The sequence below is a fragment of the Haliotis rubra genome, unplaced genomic scaffold, assembly GCF_003918875.1.
Source record: "Haliotis rubra isolate DU_JTF1 unplaced genomic scaffold, ASM391887v1 Scf557, whole genome shotgun sequence".
NCBI classification, from domain to species: domain Eukaryota; kingdom Metazoa; phylum Mollusca; class Gastropoda; order Lepetellida; family Haliotidae; genus Haliotis; species Haliotis rubra.
Window position 1 is genome coordinate 75,503 of NW_025767254.1, and position 22,043 is coordinate 97,545.

Sequence of the window (22,043 nt, forward strand, 5' to 3'; positions counted from 1 at the left end):
GAATTTTTTTTCATGATTTTACACTCATTATTGAACCATGGTTGATTCTGCTTCGGTTTTATATGTGTTTGTTTCTTATCATGGCGACTTTGCACTCTGTGCCTATTCAAGGTTGTTGATTTCATCAGCGCTAGCGTTAACTGAGTAATCCAGTTGAGTGAGATGTTCTAATTTTTTTATGAGCAACTTATTAGAGAAATCACCAGATTTACTAATATCATAACGCTGTGGTCTCGTAGGCATTGAGCTATCATGAGTTTGTTCTTTCTTATGATGAGTTTGTTTATCCAATACTGGATTACCAGCTGCAGACGACAGCATGAAATGCGGACAAAGAACATCTGAATATAGAGGTGAGAAGTCGAGTATTTCAAATTGTTTTAAAAGGGATAAACACCTCGGCGATGATATCACATAATCAAAAGCGGACTTATTTTCACATGTTGTTTTGCCTACGTGTTTGTCTTTTCCAAATCTGCCATTGCAGTGACAACGTACCGATGAATTTCACTTTAAACAAAACAGTAACTCGAATAAAGTGAAATTAAGATTGCGAATCCTCATAATTTTACCTTGCCAGTTGAACATTTAAATCTCAGAACTTTATTCAACCTGGGATAAAAGTTTAACAAACGATCATAGTTTCAAATCGCTATTATGGGTTTGTATTACAAAGGGGTTATGAATGAGTTATTAACATACAACAATGTGAGCCCTTTGCTCCCAACTTCCCTCAGTAAAGGAAACAACACATCTCTCCTGTAGTCACTTATATCATCGGGAATCTGTTCCAGTATTCTCTCCTTCCCTCCCTTCAGTTCTCTCCCAGCTTTCTTCACTGTGTCTCTCTCTGAGGTGATGTTAAACTTGGCGATGATAGACCTTGGTCTGGTGATGCCCTGTCTTCTCTGGCCAATCCTGTGAATTGTCTTGAAGTGAATATTATCACATTCAACTTCAAATCATCCTTTATAAAGTTTCTTAAGATATGTTCTGTAGTAACAGTCTCTGATTCAACCTCAGGGATATCAGTAATATGAGGTTGTGCCCCTTGGCACCTCTAACCTAACGCATACTCTTTCATTTGCATACTTTCGTTTTGTAGATTCATCAAGTCCCTAGGGAATGTACACAACTGCTCTTTCATGTTCTCAATATCAGATAGGATTGTGTTTTTTCTAAGTGGACCAATCATCAAATTAACTGCTCATGAATTCTATGCTTGATTCAATTGAGCTAACTTTCCCTTTGAGTGAGTCAAACTCATTTCCTTTGATTTTCAACCTGGGTCTGTATATCTGACACGGATTTCTCAATGGAGTCTAACTTTGATAATTTGTTATTGATCTCATTGAGAGCGTTCAGAATGTTCGGGTCGGTGGCTTGATGTTGTTGAGTAAAGTGGTTCTGACCTGTGTCGGAGCGGTGAGCTGATGGGTTGACCGTACACGGACATCATGGCCTCCCTCACAGCAGCTCCAGTGTCAACAACAGGTGACGTGGCTGAGTTCGTAGTTCTCTGTGGAGTGTCGGGTAGCTTCGTCCTCTTCGCAGACTGATCGCCAGACTTGACTTTCTTCTTATCACCCATTTCATATGAGCAATTACAGCATTGGAGTTAAAAAATCTCAGCAATTTTAATAAAAGGGTCGGACAGGATTCAAAACACACCCGCCATCTTAGTGACGTCACCACACTTACCCTTAACGCAAGCTGTGGCGAACAGACTCTCTACGGTTATGAAACAGAAAACTCTTTCCGTGGACTGGATTTTACCCCTGATAACTATTCATGTGCTAGTGACTGTATTGAAGCACACAGAGATTATATTACCCAGTGTGACAGCAGCTGTTACATACATTCAAATAACGTCGTTTCGACCATATCTTAAACCTGGATGGAAGAGAGACAATATTAAACCGCTTCATGTTGATGTGCGAAACGCAACATTTGGGTAGAAAAGGGTAAACCACGCTCAAAAGAAGACGCTTCGTATGTGCAATATAAACAAATAAAGCCTGTGTTCAAAAGAATGTTTAGAAAGTCCAAGCAAAATTCGGAAAATGAGAAGCTAAAAGAAGTTTCATTGGAAGCAAGATATTTTCCATGAGATATTGGATAATTAATTTAGCCATGATGAAATCATGGACAAAGAACCTGGTCCTGATTTCTTGTGTAACGAACACTTAAAGTATGCTGGCAGGTCCCTGACATCCCAGCTATGTGTCCTGTTTAACAACGTCTTAAAGTATGAGCAGATCTCAGAGATATATAATATTGGGCATATCATAGCAATACATAAAGGGAAAGTAAAAAGTAAATGTGACCCCTCCAATTACCGCGGGATAACCCTTACATCAGCTATAGGCAAACTATTTGAACGTCTCATTTTGTCTAGAATTGAAATATGGGTTTCACTTAAGCTAATTAACTTTCCTCATCGCCTTCAGTTTGATGTTCGAAAGCATCGTGGACCTGATACAGCTGCACTTACCCTTATAGAAACCATATCATACTTTAAAGAAAGGGCATTCGCAGTGTTTTGTGTGTTTCTCGATAATGAGTTTGGTTGGATGGGTTCTTTCTCAAATTGTATAATCTCGGGATAAGAGATAAAATCTGGAGACTGCTTCGAATGTCATACTTGTTCATGCAATCATGTGTTTCCTGTCGGATGGCTTTAGAATTAGGCAAGGTGTAGGACAGGGGCGAGTGATTTCAACTGGGCTATTCAGCTAATACATCAACGATCTTATGCAGAGTTTGGATAACTCGGGTCTAGGTCTCCAGTTCCCACTGGGACACTGTCCAGGTATTCTATTTGCTGATGGTACTACTTCAACTTCCAGCAATCCACGTAATTCTCAGTCTCTTCTAGAAGTTGTGTAAACCTGTCAATGAAGGACAATACCACAGCTAGTTTATCACAGATATAAATTTAAACTAGTAATTACATCTGACATATTGTGACTGTAGATAAACCGACAATAGACAATACAAAACAGCTTATAGATTTCAACAACTGAAGGTAGATTACCATACTAAGGACCATGGGAGCTTACGGAACATTTGCTTCCTGCATGGACTCCAGGTGGGTTTACATCATCCCTTCAGCTGTTAGCAATTTAGACAAATCTAGCCACACATTAAAATGACACATATTCCACGATTAAAAAGTGGTAAGTGTAAATTTACTTTGAATGTTTTGGGACTTGTACTTGTACCCTTTCAGGAGGACAATGATTTAATGATACTTATGATACTTTAACCCCTTTGAGGAGACAGCCACTTGCAATCTCAGTGACTAATCTAAACAACCAGTCATTAAAAATACATCTATCTTCAAAACCTATTATTCAAAATCTATCAGTTAAATCAATTAAAAAAAACCCAATAACTTCCAATTATAACAAAAATACATCTATCTAAAAATGTTAAATAAGTTCTATTTCTTATACAAAATCCATATTTCAAAGATAATTAATATTATTAAAAACATCCTTAACATTTTACTTTGAAAAATGTGTCTCTTGTGATGCAAAAATCAACACAGTCAAGCAGGACATGCTTGACTATTATTTTTTCATCACAAGAGATACAAAACGGAGGATCACCTTTTAATAGATACCTATTATGACCAATGAGTCATCATCGATGACCTCCTCAAATTTGGACTGACAACAAGAAAGTAGTTTTAACCAATGGTTGTTTCAATTTCATGTAACTTATTATACCTACTTGAGTGTACCACTTCCTTTGCGTGAAATCCTTGTTGTAACATCTAATGACATACTCAAAATCACTGTAAGTAATTAGAAGTAGTGTTGCAGATTTGGAGCGAGCTGTTTTGGCTGCACCACCTGCCAGTGTGTTTTCATTACTATAAACGTGTGTAGGTAACCAACAGAAGACGTTGTCGTATTGGCTAGTAGCGAGATTTTTATATAATTCTATGATTTTACGTAAAAGTGAATGTTTACAAGAATTACTCTTGGTGGCATGGGGACAGACGAGGGAATCAGAAAATATAGTGAACTGCTTACATTTAGTTTGAGCATTCATTTAGTTAAGAGCTGTTAACACAGCTTTTGATTTCGGTGTAAGAAAATATATGTATCATTTTGTAGTCTTGATGATAAGGTTTTGGAACCAATGACAATAGCACTAGCAAATGTGTCACCATCCTTTGTCCATGCGTAAAAATCTTGAATTGTGAGTAATGTAGGTGTTTTTAATTGATTACATTCTTGATGATAGATAAGTTCATTTGTGTCTGATTTTGTTAGTCGCGTAAACGAAAGATCAACTTGTGGCTGAACTAGCTCCCACTGAGTAGTAGAACATATTTCGGTTGGGCAAATATTCTATAAGTCAATTTTTGCTGCAGTTATGTCAGGTATTATTCTAATTCCTTTGGGTGGAATTGGTGATATTTTCTTACAAAACAGATCCTGATAAAGAGAATTGAAATCAAAGTCAAAACCTGAATTAGGTCGATTTGAAAAATGTGTAGTTATGTACTGTAAGATCATTGTTTTACGGCTATGTTATAGAGACGGCTCACCGGCTTCAACATACAGGCTATCAACTGGAGAAGTCTTGATTTAATTTACTTTAAAAGGCTCCACCATAGACGATTGAGCCAAAACCGTCTTTGGAACGTATTAGAGGTCTATATAAAAGGAGGAGGGTTTTCAGTGTGAAACAACTTTCAACGCGTGATGAAAAGGTAAAATGGCTATCGAAAATGATACCCAAGAACTTGGCCTCCTTGACAACTTTAATAGGAGTGCCATCTAAGACTTGTTCTTGGTCACTGTGAGGTGTGCATGTCCTACAAAAGTGGATAAAATGCGTTTTTCCTTTGAAAATTTAAATACATTTTCCAAAGACCATTTTATAATTGTAGCTGTTTTTCAATAGTATTCATATTTTTGCCACGACATGAAATGTTAGAATTATCCACAAAAATTGATCCATCAATTGAATCATCTAAAACTTTAGACAGTTTTGAAAAGATTCGGAAATTTCAACACCTATTGTAATGAAAGGAATGTATTTGAAATATTGTGTGATTAAGCATATCTTGAGTTATCAACTTTTCAATTTATAGCATAGTCAGGGCATAAAAGGTGATTTTGCATACGTCAAAGTACGATGAGTGTATGTTTCATAGGTACAGGTTCACATGAAATAAGCGCCGAAATATTGCGAAACGTAAAGATATCCGGTCATAGTATGCATTCCTATTGCATTTTAATTGTGTAATAACTGGCTTTAGGATAGTTCGAAATAATATCACATCTATTTCGCTTTTGCTCTGATTACAAGGAATGGTTTCTTGGTTGTTTGCTTTTAATAGTTACTTGAAAGAAAGAAACATGTACATGTATTTCAGTGATGAATTCTGGAAGCGACAAGGGGGAGAAAGATGCGATCGTCTTGTCTGAATCGTTCGACATAAGCGACTCCGAGAAAGTACAAAAATCATCAGCGAGAGGAGCATGGGGTTCACAGATCGAGTACCTCTTGTCTGTGATCGGATACTGCGTTGGACTTGGAAACCTGTGGCGGTTTCCTTATATCTGCAATAGAAACGGAGGAGGTATTTACTTATCTAGAGAACTTTTGTTCATTTTCATGACCTGGCTCACGGAGCAATTTCATGATGATATGCACATAAGTCCCAAAACTTTCAAAACTAAATTTACGCTAATCAGATTTTTAAACGTAGTATTTTTGTTCTTTTATTTTTCGGCTAATTTATTCCTACAATCACCAGCGGCTGAAGGGATGGTGTAATCCAATTAGGGTCCATGCGGGTAGCAAACGCACTGTAAGTCCCCATGGTCCCTAGTATAGTGATCAACATTCAGTTGTTGGCGAGCTACAGCCTGGTTTTATTTTGTTTTGTCGTCTATAGTTAGAAACGTAAAACCAGTAAATAAATCTAAAACATTTTATCTGTGATAATCTAGTTATTTTACTATCCTACGTCGACAGGTTTTTGTAATTTAATTCCATTTATTATCAGTTCAAAACTTTTTAAATATTGCCGATGTGACTATTAACCTTAACTCACTCACTCATGATGATATGCAAAAAAAACCTTCGATTAATTTGTAAATATATTTCTAAATCATGGTAGCGTTGACAACAAGATGTTGTTGAGACTTTGGAGATATCCTTTATCTCTCTGTTCCGTTTACATGCACGGGGTAAATGGTTGTGGTTAGTGTACTCCGCGAATGACATGGCAGGAATAATGCTAAGAATTAAATTCACACACGAACGAACACAGTTTCCATTGGCGTCTCTGTTCCAGGAGCCTTCCTCATCCCATTCATTGTGTGTCTGGTGCTGTGTGGCCTTCCTCTGTTCTTCCTGGAGGTCGCAGTGGGACAGTTTTCTGGAAAGAGTGCAACCCATGTGTGGAGCGTGTGTCCCCTAATGAAAGGTATGGTTAGGTCGAACGAACATTAACAGTTCGTGTCTGATTTGTGGACGTTTAAAGTTCATGTGTCCCTTACTGCTTGATGACCACTTCATTGGTGGTAGACCTGACATGCATTTGTAATCATACTAGCTTCATATTGATTCTTCTCCATCAGGTGTTGGGATCGGGATGCTGATAATGTCTGCCGGCACCGTCGTGTACTACACAGCCATCTGCGCGTGGGCACTGTACTACACCGTCTTCTCCTGTCGAGCTGTCCTTCCCTGGACGGACTGTGGCAACTCGTGGAACACTGACGTCTGTGTGAGAAGCCTGCAAGTCATGTCCCAAGGGCGAACTGAAGGTACGATGTATTTCCACAAGCTTGTTGCAGAGTGCCCATGACTTGGTCAGCGAATACACGCACTGGAAGTAGGAAGTCATGTCAAAATTATAAGAAAGCGAACTGAAAATATGTCACTCTTTCAGGAGTGGATTCAAAATTGAAGACGAAAGGGTGGTTCATGTGTTTACAAAGAACATTCACATTTTTAAGAGGGCTAGAGAAGAAGGTCCGTACGAAGGATTAGTGTCTCTCGGGAGGACACCAGCAACAAAATATTTCTCCTTTCCCTTGAAGACCAAACAGTTCGTCAGATTTGTATTTGTTTGTCAAGTTAAGGATTATCAAAACTTATGTTCTGCCTATATATTACACGCTTTTATTATGAAAACGTAAATGCTAGAAAACGCATTTGGAAACCTTGCAAACAAATTGTGATTGAGTTTTATCCAGCTGTTACGTCATTATAATATGGCATCGTAACGTATTGTTCTAACCAACAAAAAAGAGTTACATCATGTCGCTTCGACATACCAAGAAGTATCCACAATCGCTGAAATATATGTGTGCATATATTTCAGCAAATTATTACAATCGATGATGCTCTCCTAGGCAACATGTAGGGTTTCTTCACTGCCGGTGACGTACGTGCAGCATATAACGTGTTGGTGCACTTGTTCAGTCAATACTACAACTTCCAGCCTTAATCTTTCTGATACCGTACAGAGCACATCATAATTGTGAATTGGTGTGCTCAATAAATCAACTTATTATTATGCATTTTTGTGTGTTAGTAGTGCGAGAGCAGCATATCGGCCACTTTACTTTCCAGTTGAAACAAAACCTGACATCAAAATAATCAAAAAGCTCGTCTTTTTTGTATTCAGTCAGCAACTCTACAGTGTTAAATGGGACGGATGGTAACTCGACACTAACAGAGTACATCAACACTACCGTCAGTCACAGGTGGGGAACCAATGACAGCCTGGCCCACACAGCGGCAGAGGAGTTCTGGCAGTAAGCAGAAGCAGATATGGGTCTTATTTTACTATTTCCTCTCACGTGCATGTTTCGTTACCAGGCATACATTTATGTTTCTTAAATTATACCAAATTACTTATCATTATTTCCTCCGAGTTACATACTTACATTTGAAGTACGACGATATATTTGTAGCAGCTTTATGTTCATCATTCTAAAATGTGACAACAGGGATACGGGTGTGATTCGGTACATTCGATGACTGACTAATTAGTTGTATGTTTCTGTTTTACATCATGCACTTTGCAGAATTAATAAGGCAACTATAGCATGATTGCATGTAAATATACTACTGATGTTGTGAAAGCCTAGTGCAAGGGAAAGACTGCTTACCTGGCTACGTAAGCTGGTGAATGGGGAGATCTGACTTCAGGTTCGTTAGGGGCAATTACTAGCCCATTTTCACATTGTATTGTCCAAAAACAGTTTTCTCCTTTTTAAGACATATGCTAGCTAGTGATAATCTAGTAATTTTACTGTCCTTCGTTAACAGAGTTTATCTGATTTTATACTGAACATAATTGAAAACGCACGACTTATATAAGTTCAGATTATTAAAAGCACGTGTAAGGAATTGATATTTTTTGAGTGGATAATAACACTCATTCACTGAAATGTTCCACAGTCAGAAAGGATCAAACACTTGTGGGGTCAAACCGAACAGTCAATATTGCATGTGACCGCCATTTGCATTGACGCATGCAGTTCAACGTCTCCTCATTGAGTCAATAAGCGTCTGAATAGAGTTCTTGAGGGTGGCATTCCACTTCTGCAGTAGTGCAGCCTCAAGTTCCTGGATGTTTCGCATCTTTTGTCGCCGCGAAAGACTTTGACCAAATTCGTCCCAGAAGTGCTTCATGGGGGATACATCTGGCGACTGTGCTGGCCAATGAATAACCTGGATGTGTTGCTGGGCCAGATACTGCATGGAAAGTATTGTTGTGTGTGCCCGTGCTTTGTACTGTTGAAAAGTATGGACATCTTCGTGGTGATTGAAGACAGATACGTGAGTGTGAATAATCAGCTCACGATAATAAAGGGCATTAACTCTCCCTTGACAGACATGCATCTGCGTCTTGTATCATTTTTGAATCGGGATCTTAGCAATGCAGAGGTCCTACTCCAATGCCGATGTCCGTGGTGTAAAGTATGTCCACTTGAAATGTCGGACATGTTTGGAATGATGTGTCAGAACAAGACTGCGATCAACATCAACATTTCAACAGGTTTTCCCATTGTTTTGCTGGTGGTTGTACGACGAACAAGTTTGCGTCGGAAACCAAGTCTGGAGTTTGTACCACCAAATCCGTTGCTATTTCTTCCGTTTTGTGTGGATGCACGTAGAGTGACACTTTAATGCGGGTGCTGCCTCTTGCTTGGACGTCCGCATGTAGGAAAGGCTTGCAAAGGTGTTCGTTTAGGCAATCTGCATAGCTTGCCAGATGTCCTCCGTTTTGCTCTCAGACTTTGCCGGCTTCGAAATTTGGACACGACCTTGTTGTAGAGTTTTGTGCGCATCGTGTAGCCATTCCAGTGTTTGACCCATGTGCATACGTGCTCTCCCACCCTGAGCTGTTGTCTTGGATCATCGGAATCCTCGATTCCATGGTAGAGGAGAAGTCGCCTTACTCTCTGAAGTCATGGTGCAAGCAGATAAATTCGACCGTCCAGCATGCCAGAGAAATCTCTCCTGTAGTCAATCTAAGACCGTAGCCGTATGCTAGCAGTTGCCGTTCCAGTTTCGGAATCGCAGCCTGCAGCATGTCGGTTGGTATTTTGGAAATGACTATCTTTGCTTCGAACATGGTGTAGATCTACTGGCAATGTAGCTTTTTGCAATTGTTTCTTCACTTTCTCTTCCTATTCTCGTGATGGTGCTTTGTATGGATCCGCAGTTGTCTTCTTGTCTTTCCACTGTGTGTAGGATGTTCATTTGCATGTATTTTTGTTTCGGCAAGGAATCTTGTACTGCAGTGAAAATTCTTGAAACCACGAATGGTGGGGAGCCTTCTTTGCAGATCGTGCAGGAAACTCTGCCTTTTTTCCAAACACAGTCTTTGCGATGCAGCTAGCCAAAGACATATATGTCATCCATGAATGTAGGTAGTCCTTCTAAAGGTTGTAGGTCTGTTCTTCTGAGATTGTCTGCCAGATAGTCGACCTTTGCAACATCCGGTATGAGGTTGCTTTCCACGGTGTTTTCCAGTAGTAGATGTGTTCCGAAAAACTTCTCGACCCGCAGGCCAATCAATATTTTGGAAGGTGATTGCGATTGCATTTCGTTACAAATATTTTAGACTTCATTTCGTAGTGCTATCATTTTGTACTGCCATATCTCCAATTGAAAGTTGTGGTAAAATAATACCATGTGTCCAAAAAGTAGTACCAATCGTGGTAGTCCTGACGCATTTGCCGCTCTGGGAACATAATGATGCAATAACAGGAAGTTGGCTCGTAGCCCTATTACGTATACTACTCAAGTTAATGTACATTCTTCAGTGGATGTAGACATGGAAAAGTTTACTTCAGAATGTTTCAGAACGTTGGGTTAAATCAAAATCTTCGCCATTGTTTGTTTCAATAGCGTTTCTAAAACGTTAGTGTGTAGAAGTTTGGACTTTATTTCTTGACATACCTTGGCAGTAAAGAAGTATTTAATTTGTTCCACTTGCTATAGTCTGTGAACGATTTGTCTGTGCTGTGACTGAGATGCAAGTGAGGTTTGAAAAGCATGTAAGCTAAGATGAATGCTGTCCATGTTAACACAACTCACCTGATGTGATTCCAGGTATAAAGTCCTCGGTATCAGTGGGGGTCTGGAGCAGCTGGGCAGCATCAAGTGGGAGCTGGCGCTGTGTCTCTTGGCTTCCTGGATACTCATCTTCGGATGCATTGTAAAAGGAGTCAGGTCAGTCGGGAAGGTGAGCTGACGTACTGTACTTAAAGACTCGTTTACACTTTGATTAAGGCTCGGTTTCAACATTGACTGAGGTGTGGTATAAACACTGACTTAGGATTGGTTTAAGAACTGACGAAGTGAGTGAGTTGGGTTTTATGCTGCTTTATCACGGCGGGGGACACCAGAAATGGGCTTCAATTTGTGCCTATGTGGGGATTCGAACCAGGGAATTAGGCGTGTCGAGCGAATGCTTTACCCGCTAGGCTATCCCACCGCCCCAGTTTGAACACTGGCTTTTTTGCTTCGTTTAAACATTGGTGTAAGGTTTGTTTGAAACATTGACTTACGCGTGGTTTAAGCATTGACTCAGCCGGATGTAGATGCATGATTATGTTTTACCCTGGAGGTTCACTTGAGTTAGCATCAGATTTAAACCTCAGGTCGTTTGTTGAGGCCTGTTTTCATGGGAAATTGAAAGGTGCATGGTATTCGTGCTGACAGGTTGTCATCAGCTACACATCCAATACATACAACTTCCATTAAGCAGACACAGGGCGACGGAGGGCTCGGAGATAGGTCATGGCACCTGCTATTCCTGCTGTACTGAACATGATGTGTGGTGATGTAAAGGAATAAATCTGATTCCTTAGGAATTTTATCCTACCTATTAATTTAGTCGTTAACAGTCTGTGACTTGCCTTTTAACTTAAAACATGGTTTACATTTGACCTGTAGAATATACCTGAACCTCAGGATTAATAAGCAAAATAGGTTATTGATACGCGTACAGTGTTTACACCTATTCTCATGAAACATGTACCACATAGCTGATTTCATGTGTCACCTAGTTTTAGTCACTAATTTAGACAACCTCAAGTGAAAATCAGATTTCTGCCAGCTTGACTTTTGCACCTTTTGACATTAAAGCTCCAGGCATTCATATGATATATATATATATATATCATGAAACAAGTCACCAAATGACCAAAATGGGCTTGTCTCCGATTGGAGTATCGATACTTACACTTGTAATATGAATGCATTAACGAAACAGATGATAATATTTTCACTTAATTTTAAGATTGAAACTATGGATAGATGTTGAAAATACGTTTCTGCAAGTTTTATTTTTTTCTTCTGGGAAAAACCCATATAGATTATGTGTCTAAATTGGAAAATATATATTCAAGAAATATTTTGTTTTTGGTTACGGATAATAGGCTTATTTGTGAAATCATTGGTTACAACCCTCCCAACTGTCATCATTACACTCTTTTAGTCTCCCCAGTTTTTTTAAGACTGTAATCTACATGATCATCATATTTCATATATGATACACTTTAGGAAACTATTTGCCACATGTTGCGATGAGGTAGCAAACCGACAGACGTACAGTCACTAAATATTCACTCTAATGTCCTTAAGCAAATAAGCATTGGCATTTAAGCCCTTTGATGTAAGTTACGTTCTGTAATCTACAATACCACGAAAGTCAGATGATAACAGTCGTCAGTCGTCAGAAGACTGGGAAAGCTCATGCGAAACTTGTGCAGGGTGAACATCTCCAGAAGAGGATCCTCAATGACAGTTTGGAGAACTTTTTCTGAAGTTTGAAGGGGAAAATCCCTTGCTCAAAATATCTTTCTTATCATTTTGCAAACTGCGCCCAAGGAACATTTCACTGACAAATGCCTCTGTCAGCATCATCAAAACATGACCTTGTTGTTGAAGTCATTGAAACTGCATGGATCTTCTGTTACTTTGGATCCTGAAGAATATGCTCGTACAGTTACAGCAGACAAATACCTGGCCGAATTAAGTATGGCAAAGGATGAGAAGCTAACATATGAGAAGTGGCAAAGAGTGTCATGTGAGGATGCGAAGAAAAGGATGAAAGTCATCAACAATGAGATGAACAAATCAAATTTCATTGAAATGGTTCAAAAGGAAACCTGTTAATTCCTGAGACACACATCTAGAATTAAAGACCAGTACAAAGCACTTCACACATTGAAGGAAAATCTGCCACAGAAACTTTACCTGTTCAAAGTGCCTACTGGAATGCAAGTACGGTGACTATTCATCCAATTGTAGCATATTACAATTCTGATGGTAATCTGGCCCACAAGAGCTATGTCTTCGTGTCTGATGACGACCTCCACAATGCTGGATCTATCTATGCTTTCATCAAGAGGCTCATCCCATCACTCCAGGCTGACACAGGTCCGTTTCATGCATTCAGTACTGGACTGACAGCCCCTTTTCGCAGTATAGGAATAAGAGCATATTCCATGTGGCATCAGATCACCAGAACCTCTTTGGCGTTCCATCAATCTGGAATTACCTTGAAGCCGGGCATGGAAGGGGCGATGGTATTGGTGGGACGTCAAAGAGAATGGCAGATCCATCTGTTCGCCAAGGTAAGGTGATAATTCAGGATGCTTCTGAATACTTTGCATGCGTCTCTAAGTATCATACGAGTGCAAGTTATGTCTTCCTGAAAGCTGATGACATTGCTCCAAAACGGGAAGATTTTCAGGATCTCACAAAGTCTGTCAATCCCTAAAATGGAGGAATTACTGTCCTTGCAGTTGTTGGTGTATCTCCTGGAGTTATTCTTTCTAGAACAATATCATGTTATTGCATGTTGTGCTTGGATGGCAAGTATCACACAGACTGGACAAGGCACGACATCCAGAAATCCACAAATGATGTAGATGATATTACTCTTGAAGCCTCTGGATCAGATTCTACTGCTAATCCATCTGTTGATCCTGAACACATGGAAGAAGATGTCCCCTTACAGTCAGATAACCCTGTGCGACCACAACTAGACCAGTATGTCGCAGCTGTATACCACCAGAAATGGTATATTGACCAAAGATATGGACCTATCTGAAAGTGACTGTTTAATCTCCTTCGTGTAAAAGACGTCATCCAAGGTTGTCAATCAGTTCAAGTGGCCAAGATGAGAAGATGGCATCTGGGTTTCATTTGCAGACATCCTGTGGGCAGGTATTGCCGTTCATTCCAGTTCACAACAAAAGACCTAGAACGTGTATCAAGACTCTTTAAGGAATGGGTTTATGGGTTATCAATAGCTTCAAGAATACGAAATGGTTTCTGCTCTTAAAGGTTTCGATTGAGACCGGTTATGTTAGTTTCCTTATATAAGGAAAAGCCGTTTCTTACATTTTGGTTATGTAATCTACCTGACGAAAAAAGTGTAATTTACCTTATGATTAGTTGAAATTATATGCAACAATGGTTTAAATCGTTTAGCTGTTCATGATTGGTGGTTATATTGCTGGATGTTTGTTTTATTCATATGGATAGTTTCCACATGACATGTCGTTAATTACTTTCTTATATCACGTTTGACAATTTGATCACCAATTTGCCAGTAAAGAATGTGAATCAGCAGTCGTAATCAAAATGTCATAGAACTGAAATCTGAAGGACTATATGTTGAGAAATTTACACAATGAAAGCTTAAAGGTCACATGCAGCCAAAACATCAAACTTAATTAAACCACAATTATCACTTATTCATGACATATAATATACATTGCTGGTTATGAAAAACATATAAACAAAAATATAAGCGTACAATCGCAAATCAAAAGTGCAATATTGTGTACTTGGGTTTACTTTCCAAGAAACAAAGCAACCGGGATACCGAACCAAGTCAGAGCGGGTGGGTGTGCACTCAAGTGTAACGGCTGGTTCATTTGCAGATGCCCTCACGGCTCATTGTGTGTGTATATATAGAGATGTTGGGTTTTGTAAATACATGCTTATTTTTTGTGTATAACATTTTGCAATCAACAGACATCATAACATGTCATGTGTTCAAGTATCACACCTGCCTGTCTGTGTAATTACATAATGTGACAGAGACCAAACTCGGGCCATAAATCAATGCGTTTTGTTTATGGTGTATAGCCTGATTGGTGTTAAGTTCAAATTGCATGTGGTCAGTGATCGCAGTTGTGTATTGAATATTGTCATTAGCAGACAGGCAGGCAGACCCACAGGTGTCAATAAAACAAGACATTGACTTTTGTCTGTGACAACGATATATCTATATCACAGTTAGAAATACTGTCAACGCTAAATAATGACATTGCTTTTAAGTATCGAACTGAGAAAGTGACTCGGTAAGAAGAACGTGTGGTGAAACAGACAAATGAAATTATATAAACGGTTTATTTACTGTCATAACATATAAAAAGCTCGCGCCTGTGAGATATCAACAAAACATTAGGAAAATAGCTCACACCAAAGCCTTCACCGAGTATTCACCGGACAGCCCGCTTCCAAGTTGCGCGAACCTATTTCACTGTGCACGTGCTATGAGCGCAGCCCAGCTGTTGAAACCAGTTTTCCCCCTGATTTGTTTTGGTAAGTCCATACCGAAAGGTATCAGAATGTGCAAAGTTGTGTTTTACGTTGCATGTGACCTTTAAGTTGATTGTTAAAGTTGGTCAAATGTTTTGTATGTTTGTATTTGATCTTAATTTCATATGTTGTTGTTTAGTATTATGGTCACTATAACGTAGCTTACAATTTAGAAACAATGGTATCTGTCTTACTATTGTTATGGTTAATTAATTTGCCGTGACAAAAGGTTTAAGAGTCCCCTTTAAACCAGCAAAATAGAACACACACAAATAAAATATTCAATAGTATATTGAACTAACAATGATCAAGCTACAATGAATGACAATACAGATTTCTAGTACAATGCAAAGTCACAAAGCTAAAATATTGGGTCACAAATATATAATATTAACTCACCAGAGTCTTGACATTTACAGTGAGAACAGATATACTGATTGAAGGTTGTTTACAATGACAGCAAGCAAACACGGTCAGTCTTGCAAACACGTGATGATGGCAGACAGATGTGTAGAAATCCAGTCATATGAAAAGTCCCGTGGCATAACGCAACAACCAGCCTTTATATATACTGAGTCAAAAAAGAAACTTCACATTCTTTCTTCAGGGCACTATAAAAGAACAAGAGATGGTTAAATTGTTATTATTTCATTGCTGAGATCTGTGTGATGTACTCGATACACTGACAGTGCCATAATCAGTTCCATTAGGCTAAACCGCCGTTCCAAAACATGGGTATACTGAATGTCAAGTCACAAGAATAAAAATGCGAAATTTCTCAGTTCAATATCGTGTATGGCCGCCCCGCGCATTCACCATTGCCAAACACCGTCTCCCCATCGACTGCCTGATGCTTGTGAAGACGTGGTTGGGGATTCTGCGCCACTACTCTTGCAAGGCAGCGCCAAGTTCCTGCAAATTCTGTTGTTTGTTCCTAAGACCACGAAGCCTTCTCCCAAGTGCAGAAATCTGTCACGTAGGTGACGTAGGACGATTTGACGGTCTTCTGCTCGTGACGTCACGAGTGAACGACCCGACCTTGGGCGATCAGAAGTGGTGCCAGTTTGTTGTAGACGACCTAGCAAGTCATACACAGTACGACGGCTGCATCCCATTGCTCTTGCGACGTCAAGAACTGATCTTCCCGCTTGCAATATGCCAACGGCACGTTCACGTTTCATATTTGACAATCGTGGCATTTCAAGTACCGTTAGAACTGTGGTTTAAAAGTGTTTTTTCAATTCTTGAGGCCAATGCAAACACGTGCATATGAAGAAAACTTCGCTGCGAAGATCACGTGATCGACTGCACGTGCAAAACCTGATTTGACACTAACGTCATTTGCACGACGGCTGGATGGGTTTGATTTGGTTTTGCTAAAGTTTTTCTAGAGTCGAAAGATAGGGAACCCATTTCGGATGCATAGATGTATCATCAGAGAAAAATAATTCATTATTTTTCAAATTACATTTTGTGAAGTTTCTTTTTTGACTCAGTATAGTTCTTACACAGTTCTTGAGCATTCTAGCAAAACTAGGCTCCATCATTATTCTCTCAGAGCGTTCACGAAAGCCATCGAAAACACAAGACGTGACAAGACCCGGAAGTCAAAACAAAATTTAGCCAGCCAATGAAGGCAACTCTGAAGCGCTATCTAAAAATACTATTGCCATTGAACATATATGATGCGAGATGCAAGCCAAAACCCACACTCAAAAGTTTAAACATTCTGACCCATAATGACTATCACCTAATCAATGATAATACAAATTACGAAAAACACTCTCTCATAACACTTAGAATTAAAGAAATAACACCGCACCCTGACTTTTGATATTTCTTGTTCTTTGAAGAATAAAGGTTGTGTTTTCATAACACAAATTTTAATCAAGATATGAACACTTTTATTTTCCAACAGTATCCATCTAGCATTGTTTTGTGAGAATAGGTGTTTAGGGAAGCGAGGAGTATCAGCCGTGGTAGCCCTGTTGCCGCGTGGAACAAACATTATGTCATAGTGATTTTACCAACGTTTCACCTTCTTCAATTTTGCTTGGTACTTTTATTGGGTGAGGTAATTCGTTACCTAGTCTGTGGGCTAAGCTAAAAATATACAAATACAATAATCGTAGTTTCTATCCTTGTTCTAAGGGCTAACTGTATAGCTTACGGTGGGCGACAGAGATTATTCTACAGTTTAGAATGGTTGTGATGTGTAAAGTTAGTACAGTGTGTGTAGTGTTGATTCTTGAATATACAATTGTGGATATTTAGAGTATAAGCCTAGCGATATGTTCTGTGTAGTGTAGTGTAGTGTAGTGTAAATATGCCTTGGAATATAAACTGGGATATTGATCCATCTATCGCAGGCTGTCTACGTGACTGCCACACTTCCCTACATCATCCTCACCATCCTGCTTGTCAAAGGCTTGACGTTACCTGGAGGACCTTCAGGTGCCATGTTCTACCTTACTCCGGACTTCAGCCAACTGCTGGGAATACAGGTGGGTGATGCACACATAATAAAGATCACTGTTCTCATAGAATGTCCTCTGGTCATTATAAGTAAGGCAAGTATGACATGATCTTTTCTGTACAATACTAATCGAATCCCATCTGATTAGGAGCTTACATGCTGCTACTCTGTTGTTTGCTGCAATAACCTGTACCCACTCAGCCACTACCCTACTGATATAGCTCACCGCTCAACTCACTCACTCACTCACTTACCCTACTTACATGACTCTCCCAAGTAGTATAGGGAATGGTGGTACGATGGTGGCCATATTTTTTCAATATTTTGCCCTGTGGGGGTAAAAACATACTGTTGAAATGATGATGGACCATCATTCGAGGTACATGCAAAATTTCACGGAAATCGGTCGAATGTTAAAGAATTATTCACTTTTTAGTGAGCATGGGGTCTGTCTTTTTAAAGGCTAACTATCCAACGTACTTGTCATAAAGTAGCGAGGCGAGGTCTGTCTGAAGTTAATCAGAACGCAGCTCTCAGTAGTCCGCCCGGTCGGTATCTCGCCTCGCTGGGTCGCAAAACACGGTCAAACGCGACGGTTCGTCCGAGCGACTGCGTTTGTGTATGCGTTCTAATGCTTTGGCGACATTGGTAGAATCTTTTGTCGTTTTAACGAATCGGCCTCTTTGTAGCGACTGGCGACATCCTCCATTGTCAGGGCGTAGTTATAGGTTTTACGTCTAACTTACCAGAGAGCTTGTTTTTTTTAAGCCAAGCTTTGGCGACGTCTTTAGAGACTCGAGCGGCTTTGGCGAGTTTTGGGATGGCTCCTGCGCCTTTCCAGTAACCGCCTGTGCTGTAGTAAATTTTCTCCATTATGTATTATTGTTATTTTTTTCAATTATTTAATATGTGTATGTGTCCGTATGCGTAAGTATTTACACCGTTGCTGGAGATCCATCGTTTCATGTCCATGGGAGACAGCGACGTCTTGTTAATTCTCAGACCGTATATCGTGTGTATGTCGCTTCTCAATATGTTCATTTGGTGTTTGAACGTGTGGGTTTTCAACAGGGCTTCTTTGAATCGATCGTGTTTGATATGTTTTTTCACCACATATTTTTTCACGCCTTTCGCCTTTCTGATTTCGTCGTTGTCCGCTATCGGCGTGCCCGTGCATTCGTCCTTCATCTTTCCAAGCACTATTTTGTTGACTTTTGTCGTACAGATGCACGTGTTTCGCCATGTCTTCATCAGCACCGAATCCGTGTCCGTGTACAACAACTCACATCTATCACCGTATTGCTTCTTGAGTTCGTTGTAATAAAAGTCATACATCAAGTGTTTGGATACGTCCAGGATGCTCATCCCCATGTATCCATGGTGGAGTGGTTAAAGCGTCCACCCGGAGAGCGGAAGGTCACGGGTTCGATCCCCGACCGCGTCATACCAAAAGACGTTAAAATATGGTACTTGCTGGTCCCTGCGTGGCGCTCGGCATTAATGGGTACATCAAGGACTGGTCGGCTCGGAGTCAGTATAATGTGTCTGAGTGGGGTATTCATGCTTCACTATGGCATGGTATCTCAGTGGGCTAGCACTATAAAACCAGCTTCAGTCTGGGCTAGTACAAGCATCTGCACATACACATACACAGGCATGTACGTCGTCATATGAGCGAAATATTCTCAAGCACGACGTTAAACCTTATTCTATTCTCACCTCAACCCCATGTAAACAGGCCAATTGAATTTGATGTAACTCTCTAACGAATGTCATTGAATATGTTACTTCGGTTGAATGCCGTGCTGGCTATTAGTTTCCTAAGTTTTTCCTCCTGGTTTGATCTCACTAATTTGACATTAACGCGTTTTCTCAAATTCTCCATGTTTTTTTCCAAACACGGAGTTGTTCGTGAACTTATATAGATTTTTTTTCAAAATCGCTGGTAGCCAGCTTTCGTAAATCCGTGTTCATCCTTATGTAAGGCTCCATCCAAGGACTTTGATCGAACTCGAGTACCCCGTGGAGCTGCAGATTCAGGATTTGTACAACAAAAAGTCTTCTCTGTTTCCGCCTCTTGGTTTAAGAATTAAACAATTCATTTCTGCTGCTGGCATTGAGCTGGAAATTATAGCTCCTTCCCTCCTTCTTTCTTCTCCTCCTTGGCAATTGGTTAGGCCACTAGTCGACCTAACATTAACCACATTTAAAAAATCAGAAACTAATGAATTACAGTATAAACAAGAATTTAGTTAGTTAAGAAATAAATGTAATACATACAAATCCTTATTTACAGATGGGCCCAAGGATGGTGGCGCAGTGGCTTGTGCCACCTCCTAAATAACGAATAACCTCACATGTAAACTAACAAATCGCAGAACAAATCCCTTCTGGAGGGATGTCCTGAAATGCTGGGAGTTATACCTAAACTTTAAAGGTGATAATGCCAAAAACGAACATGATATCATTTCCCATATCGTATGGCACAATAAGAACATTAGAATAGGAGGAAGCACCTTCTTCTATAAACACTTCTCTGACAAAGGTATCCACAACATTAATGACTTAATTGATAACGACGGAAACTATATCAACCTTTCTTCCCTTCAGAAGAAATATCAGATAAAAACAAACTTCCTTGAATATCATGGCATTATCAAATCAATTGAGTCTTATGTTAAAAGTAAACGCGTTAAACTCAAATCAAAACTTCAGACACCAATTCTGCCATATTTTATCAAAGATATATGTGAAACGAAAACAGGCTGCAGAATATTCTATGACGCATTAAACACAAACACGTTCGACATTAAGACCAGAAAACACATTCGGAAATGGGAGAACAATCTCAGATGTACCCTGACAGAACAAGCATGGAAAACCATACACTATATACCCTTCCGCACACATGCAAACAGCAAACTGCAATGGTTTCAACACAACATCATTTACAGAACACTACCCACAAACGACCTCCTATATAAAATGAAATATACGAATAATAACAAATGTGACTTAAGCAAAACTGACATTGAATCAATAACACACCTCTTTTTCGAATGTACAAAAGTTAGCCATATCTGGAGAGAACTAGAAGATTGGATCGAGGAGAAAACAGGAATAACACTAGATTTTACCAAACAACATATCCTGTTTGGCTATTATGAAAAGCGAAATGATGTTGTAAATCTGATCATAAATACAACTAAATTCAACATTTATAAAAGCAAACTTTCAAAATGACCACCACATTTCCAATATATCAAAAGAGATATAGCCAATGCATATCATATAGACATATATACCTCATCCTTAACTTGTGATTACACCAAATTCATGAAGTACTGGTCAATATGTCTTTGCCTATTTACCTGAACAATACATCTCCTGTAAAAGCCATAACCGTCAGCTACTGAATTGTCATACCCATTTTGATAAGATACTATGTGAATTGAACTATGAACTATCTATTTGCTGTAAAACATGTACCGGTGAATAGAAATAAAATTTTAAAAAAGGACTAGTTGGCTCGGTCTGAGTTGGGTATTCATGCTTCACAGCGGCATGGTATCTCAGTGAGCTAGCACTTTAAAACAAGCTTCATCCTGGGCTAGTACAAGCAGCCGCACATACCCATACGCACGCATGCACGTCGTCATATGAGCGAAATATTCTCAAGCATGACGTTAAACCCATTTTAACCTCGCCTCACCTCACCTCACCTAACGTCAATGATCCTAGATTAAATTTCGACGACGTTACAACATTGAATATTTTACATCCTCAGCCGACACTGAGATTACCACTTCACCTTGCATCATGGCCACGCTAACAATTCATGATTTGTCGTCACTTGTGTAAAAACGTTCAAAGACACTCCTTTGATAATAATGGATAAATAGTATACATTTCACTTGCGTTCAACAGAGCATAGCTCGAGGATAATTGCTCGGTGCCATTTGATCGGGTGAATCAAGCTCTTGCTCTTTTTTTCTATCATTTGTTCATTTTATTTTTTTATTCAGGCACTGGTATTTTGTCAATCATGCATTGCAGCATCACGTGTGTTCATTGTAGCAATTGTACGACATACAGATGATTCTTGACAGGAAGAGTAGTATATACAAAGATAAGAAAAAGACGTATGGGTGCACCTTTGCTTAGAAGCTTCCATACGGGCTAATTCTGCTATCAGCCTAGTAAAACATCAGTGTTTTCCCAAACCCTTCGACAAGACCACTTTCGGCTGCTCCCAATGCAGTGCACTCCCAATTAGAGCTAGGTGGGTGCATGGATATAGAAACATGCCAGGAACCAAGCTCTCCCGCGAAGCCTATACCGAGATCCGATCTGGTCGTTTGTCCCTTCTGGAAGCAAAGAGGAAGTACCACATATCGCAAGCCCGATACACGCGAATCCGAAGTGGTATAGACCCCGAGCCCCAGAC

The 22,043-nt window shown here is 39.6% G+C and overlaps 1 protein-coding gene across 1 annotated transcript in view; it reads left to right on the forward strand.

Annotated features, from left to right (window-relative positions):
• Positions 1 to 5,400: 5,400 nt before the first annotated feature.
• LOC124253877 (sodium- and chloride-dependent glycine transporter 1-like) overlaps positions 5,401 to 22,043 on the forward strand; it is a 161,736-nt gene continuing 145,093 nt past the window's right edge. The window contains exons 1-4 of the mRNA XM_046687732.1: positions 5,401 to 5,605; positions 6,326 to 6,457; positions 6,612 to 6,800; positions 7,667 to 7,796. Of these exons, the coding sequence (XP_046543688.1) occupies positions 5,401 to 5,605; positions 6,326 to 6,457; positions 6,612 to 6,800; positions 7,667 to 7,796 (656 nt within the window). The remainder of the gene's footprint in view (positions 5,606 to 6,325; positions 6,458 to 6,611; positions 6,801 to 7,666; positions 7,797 to 22,043) is intronic.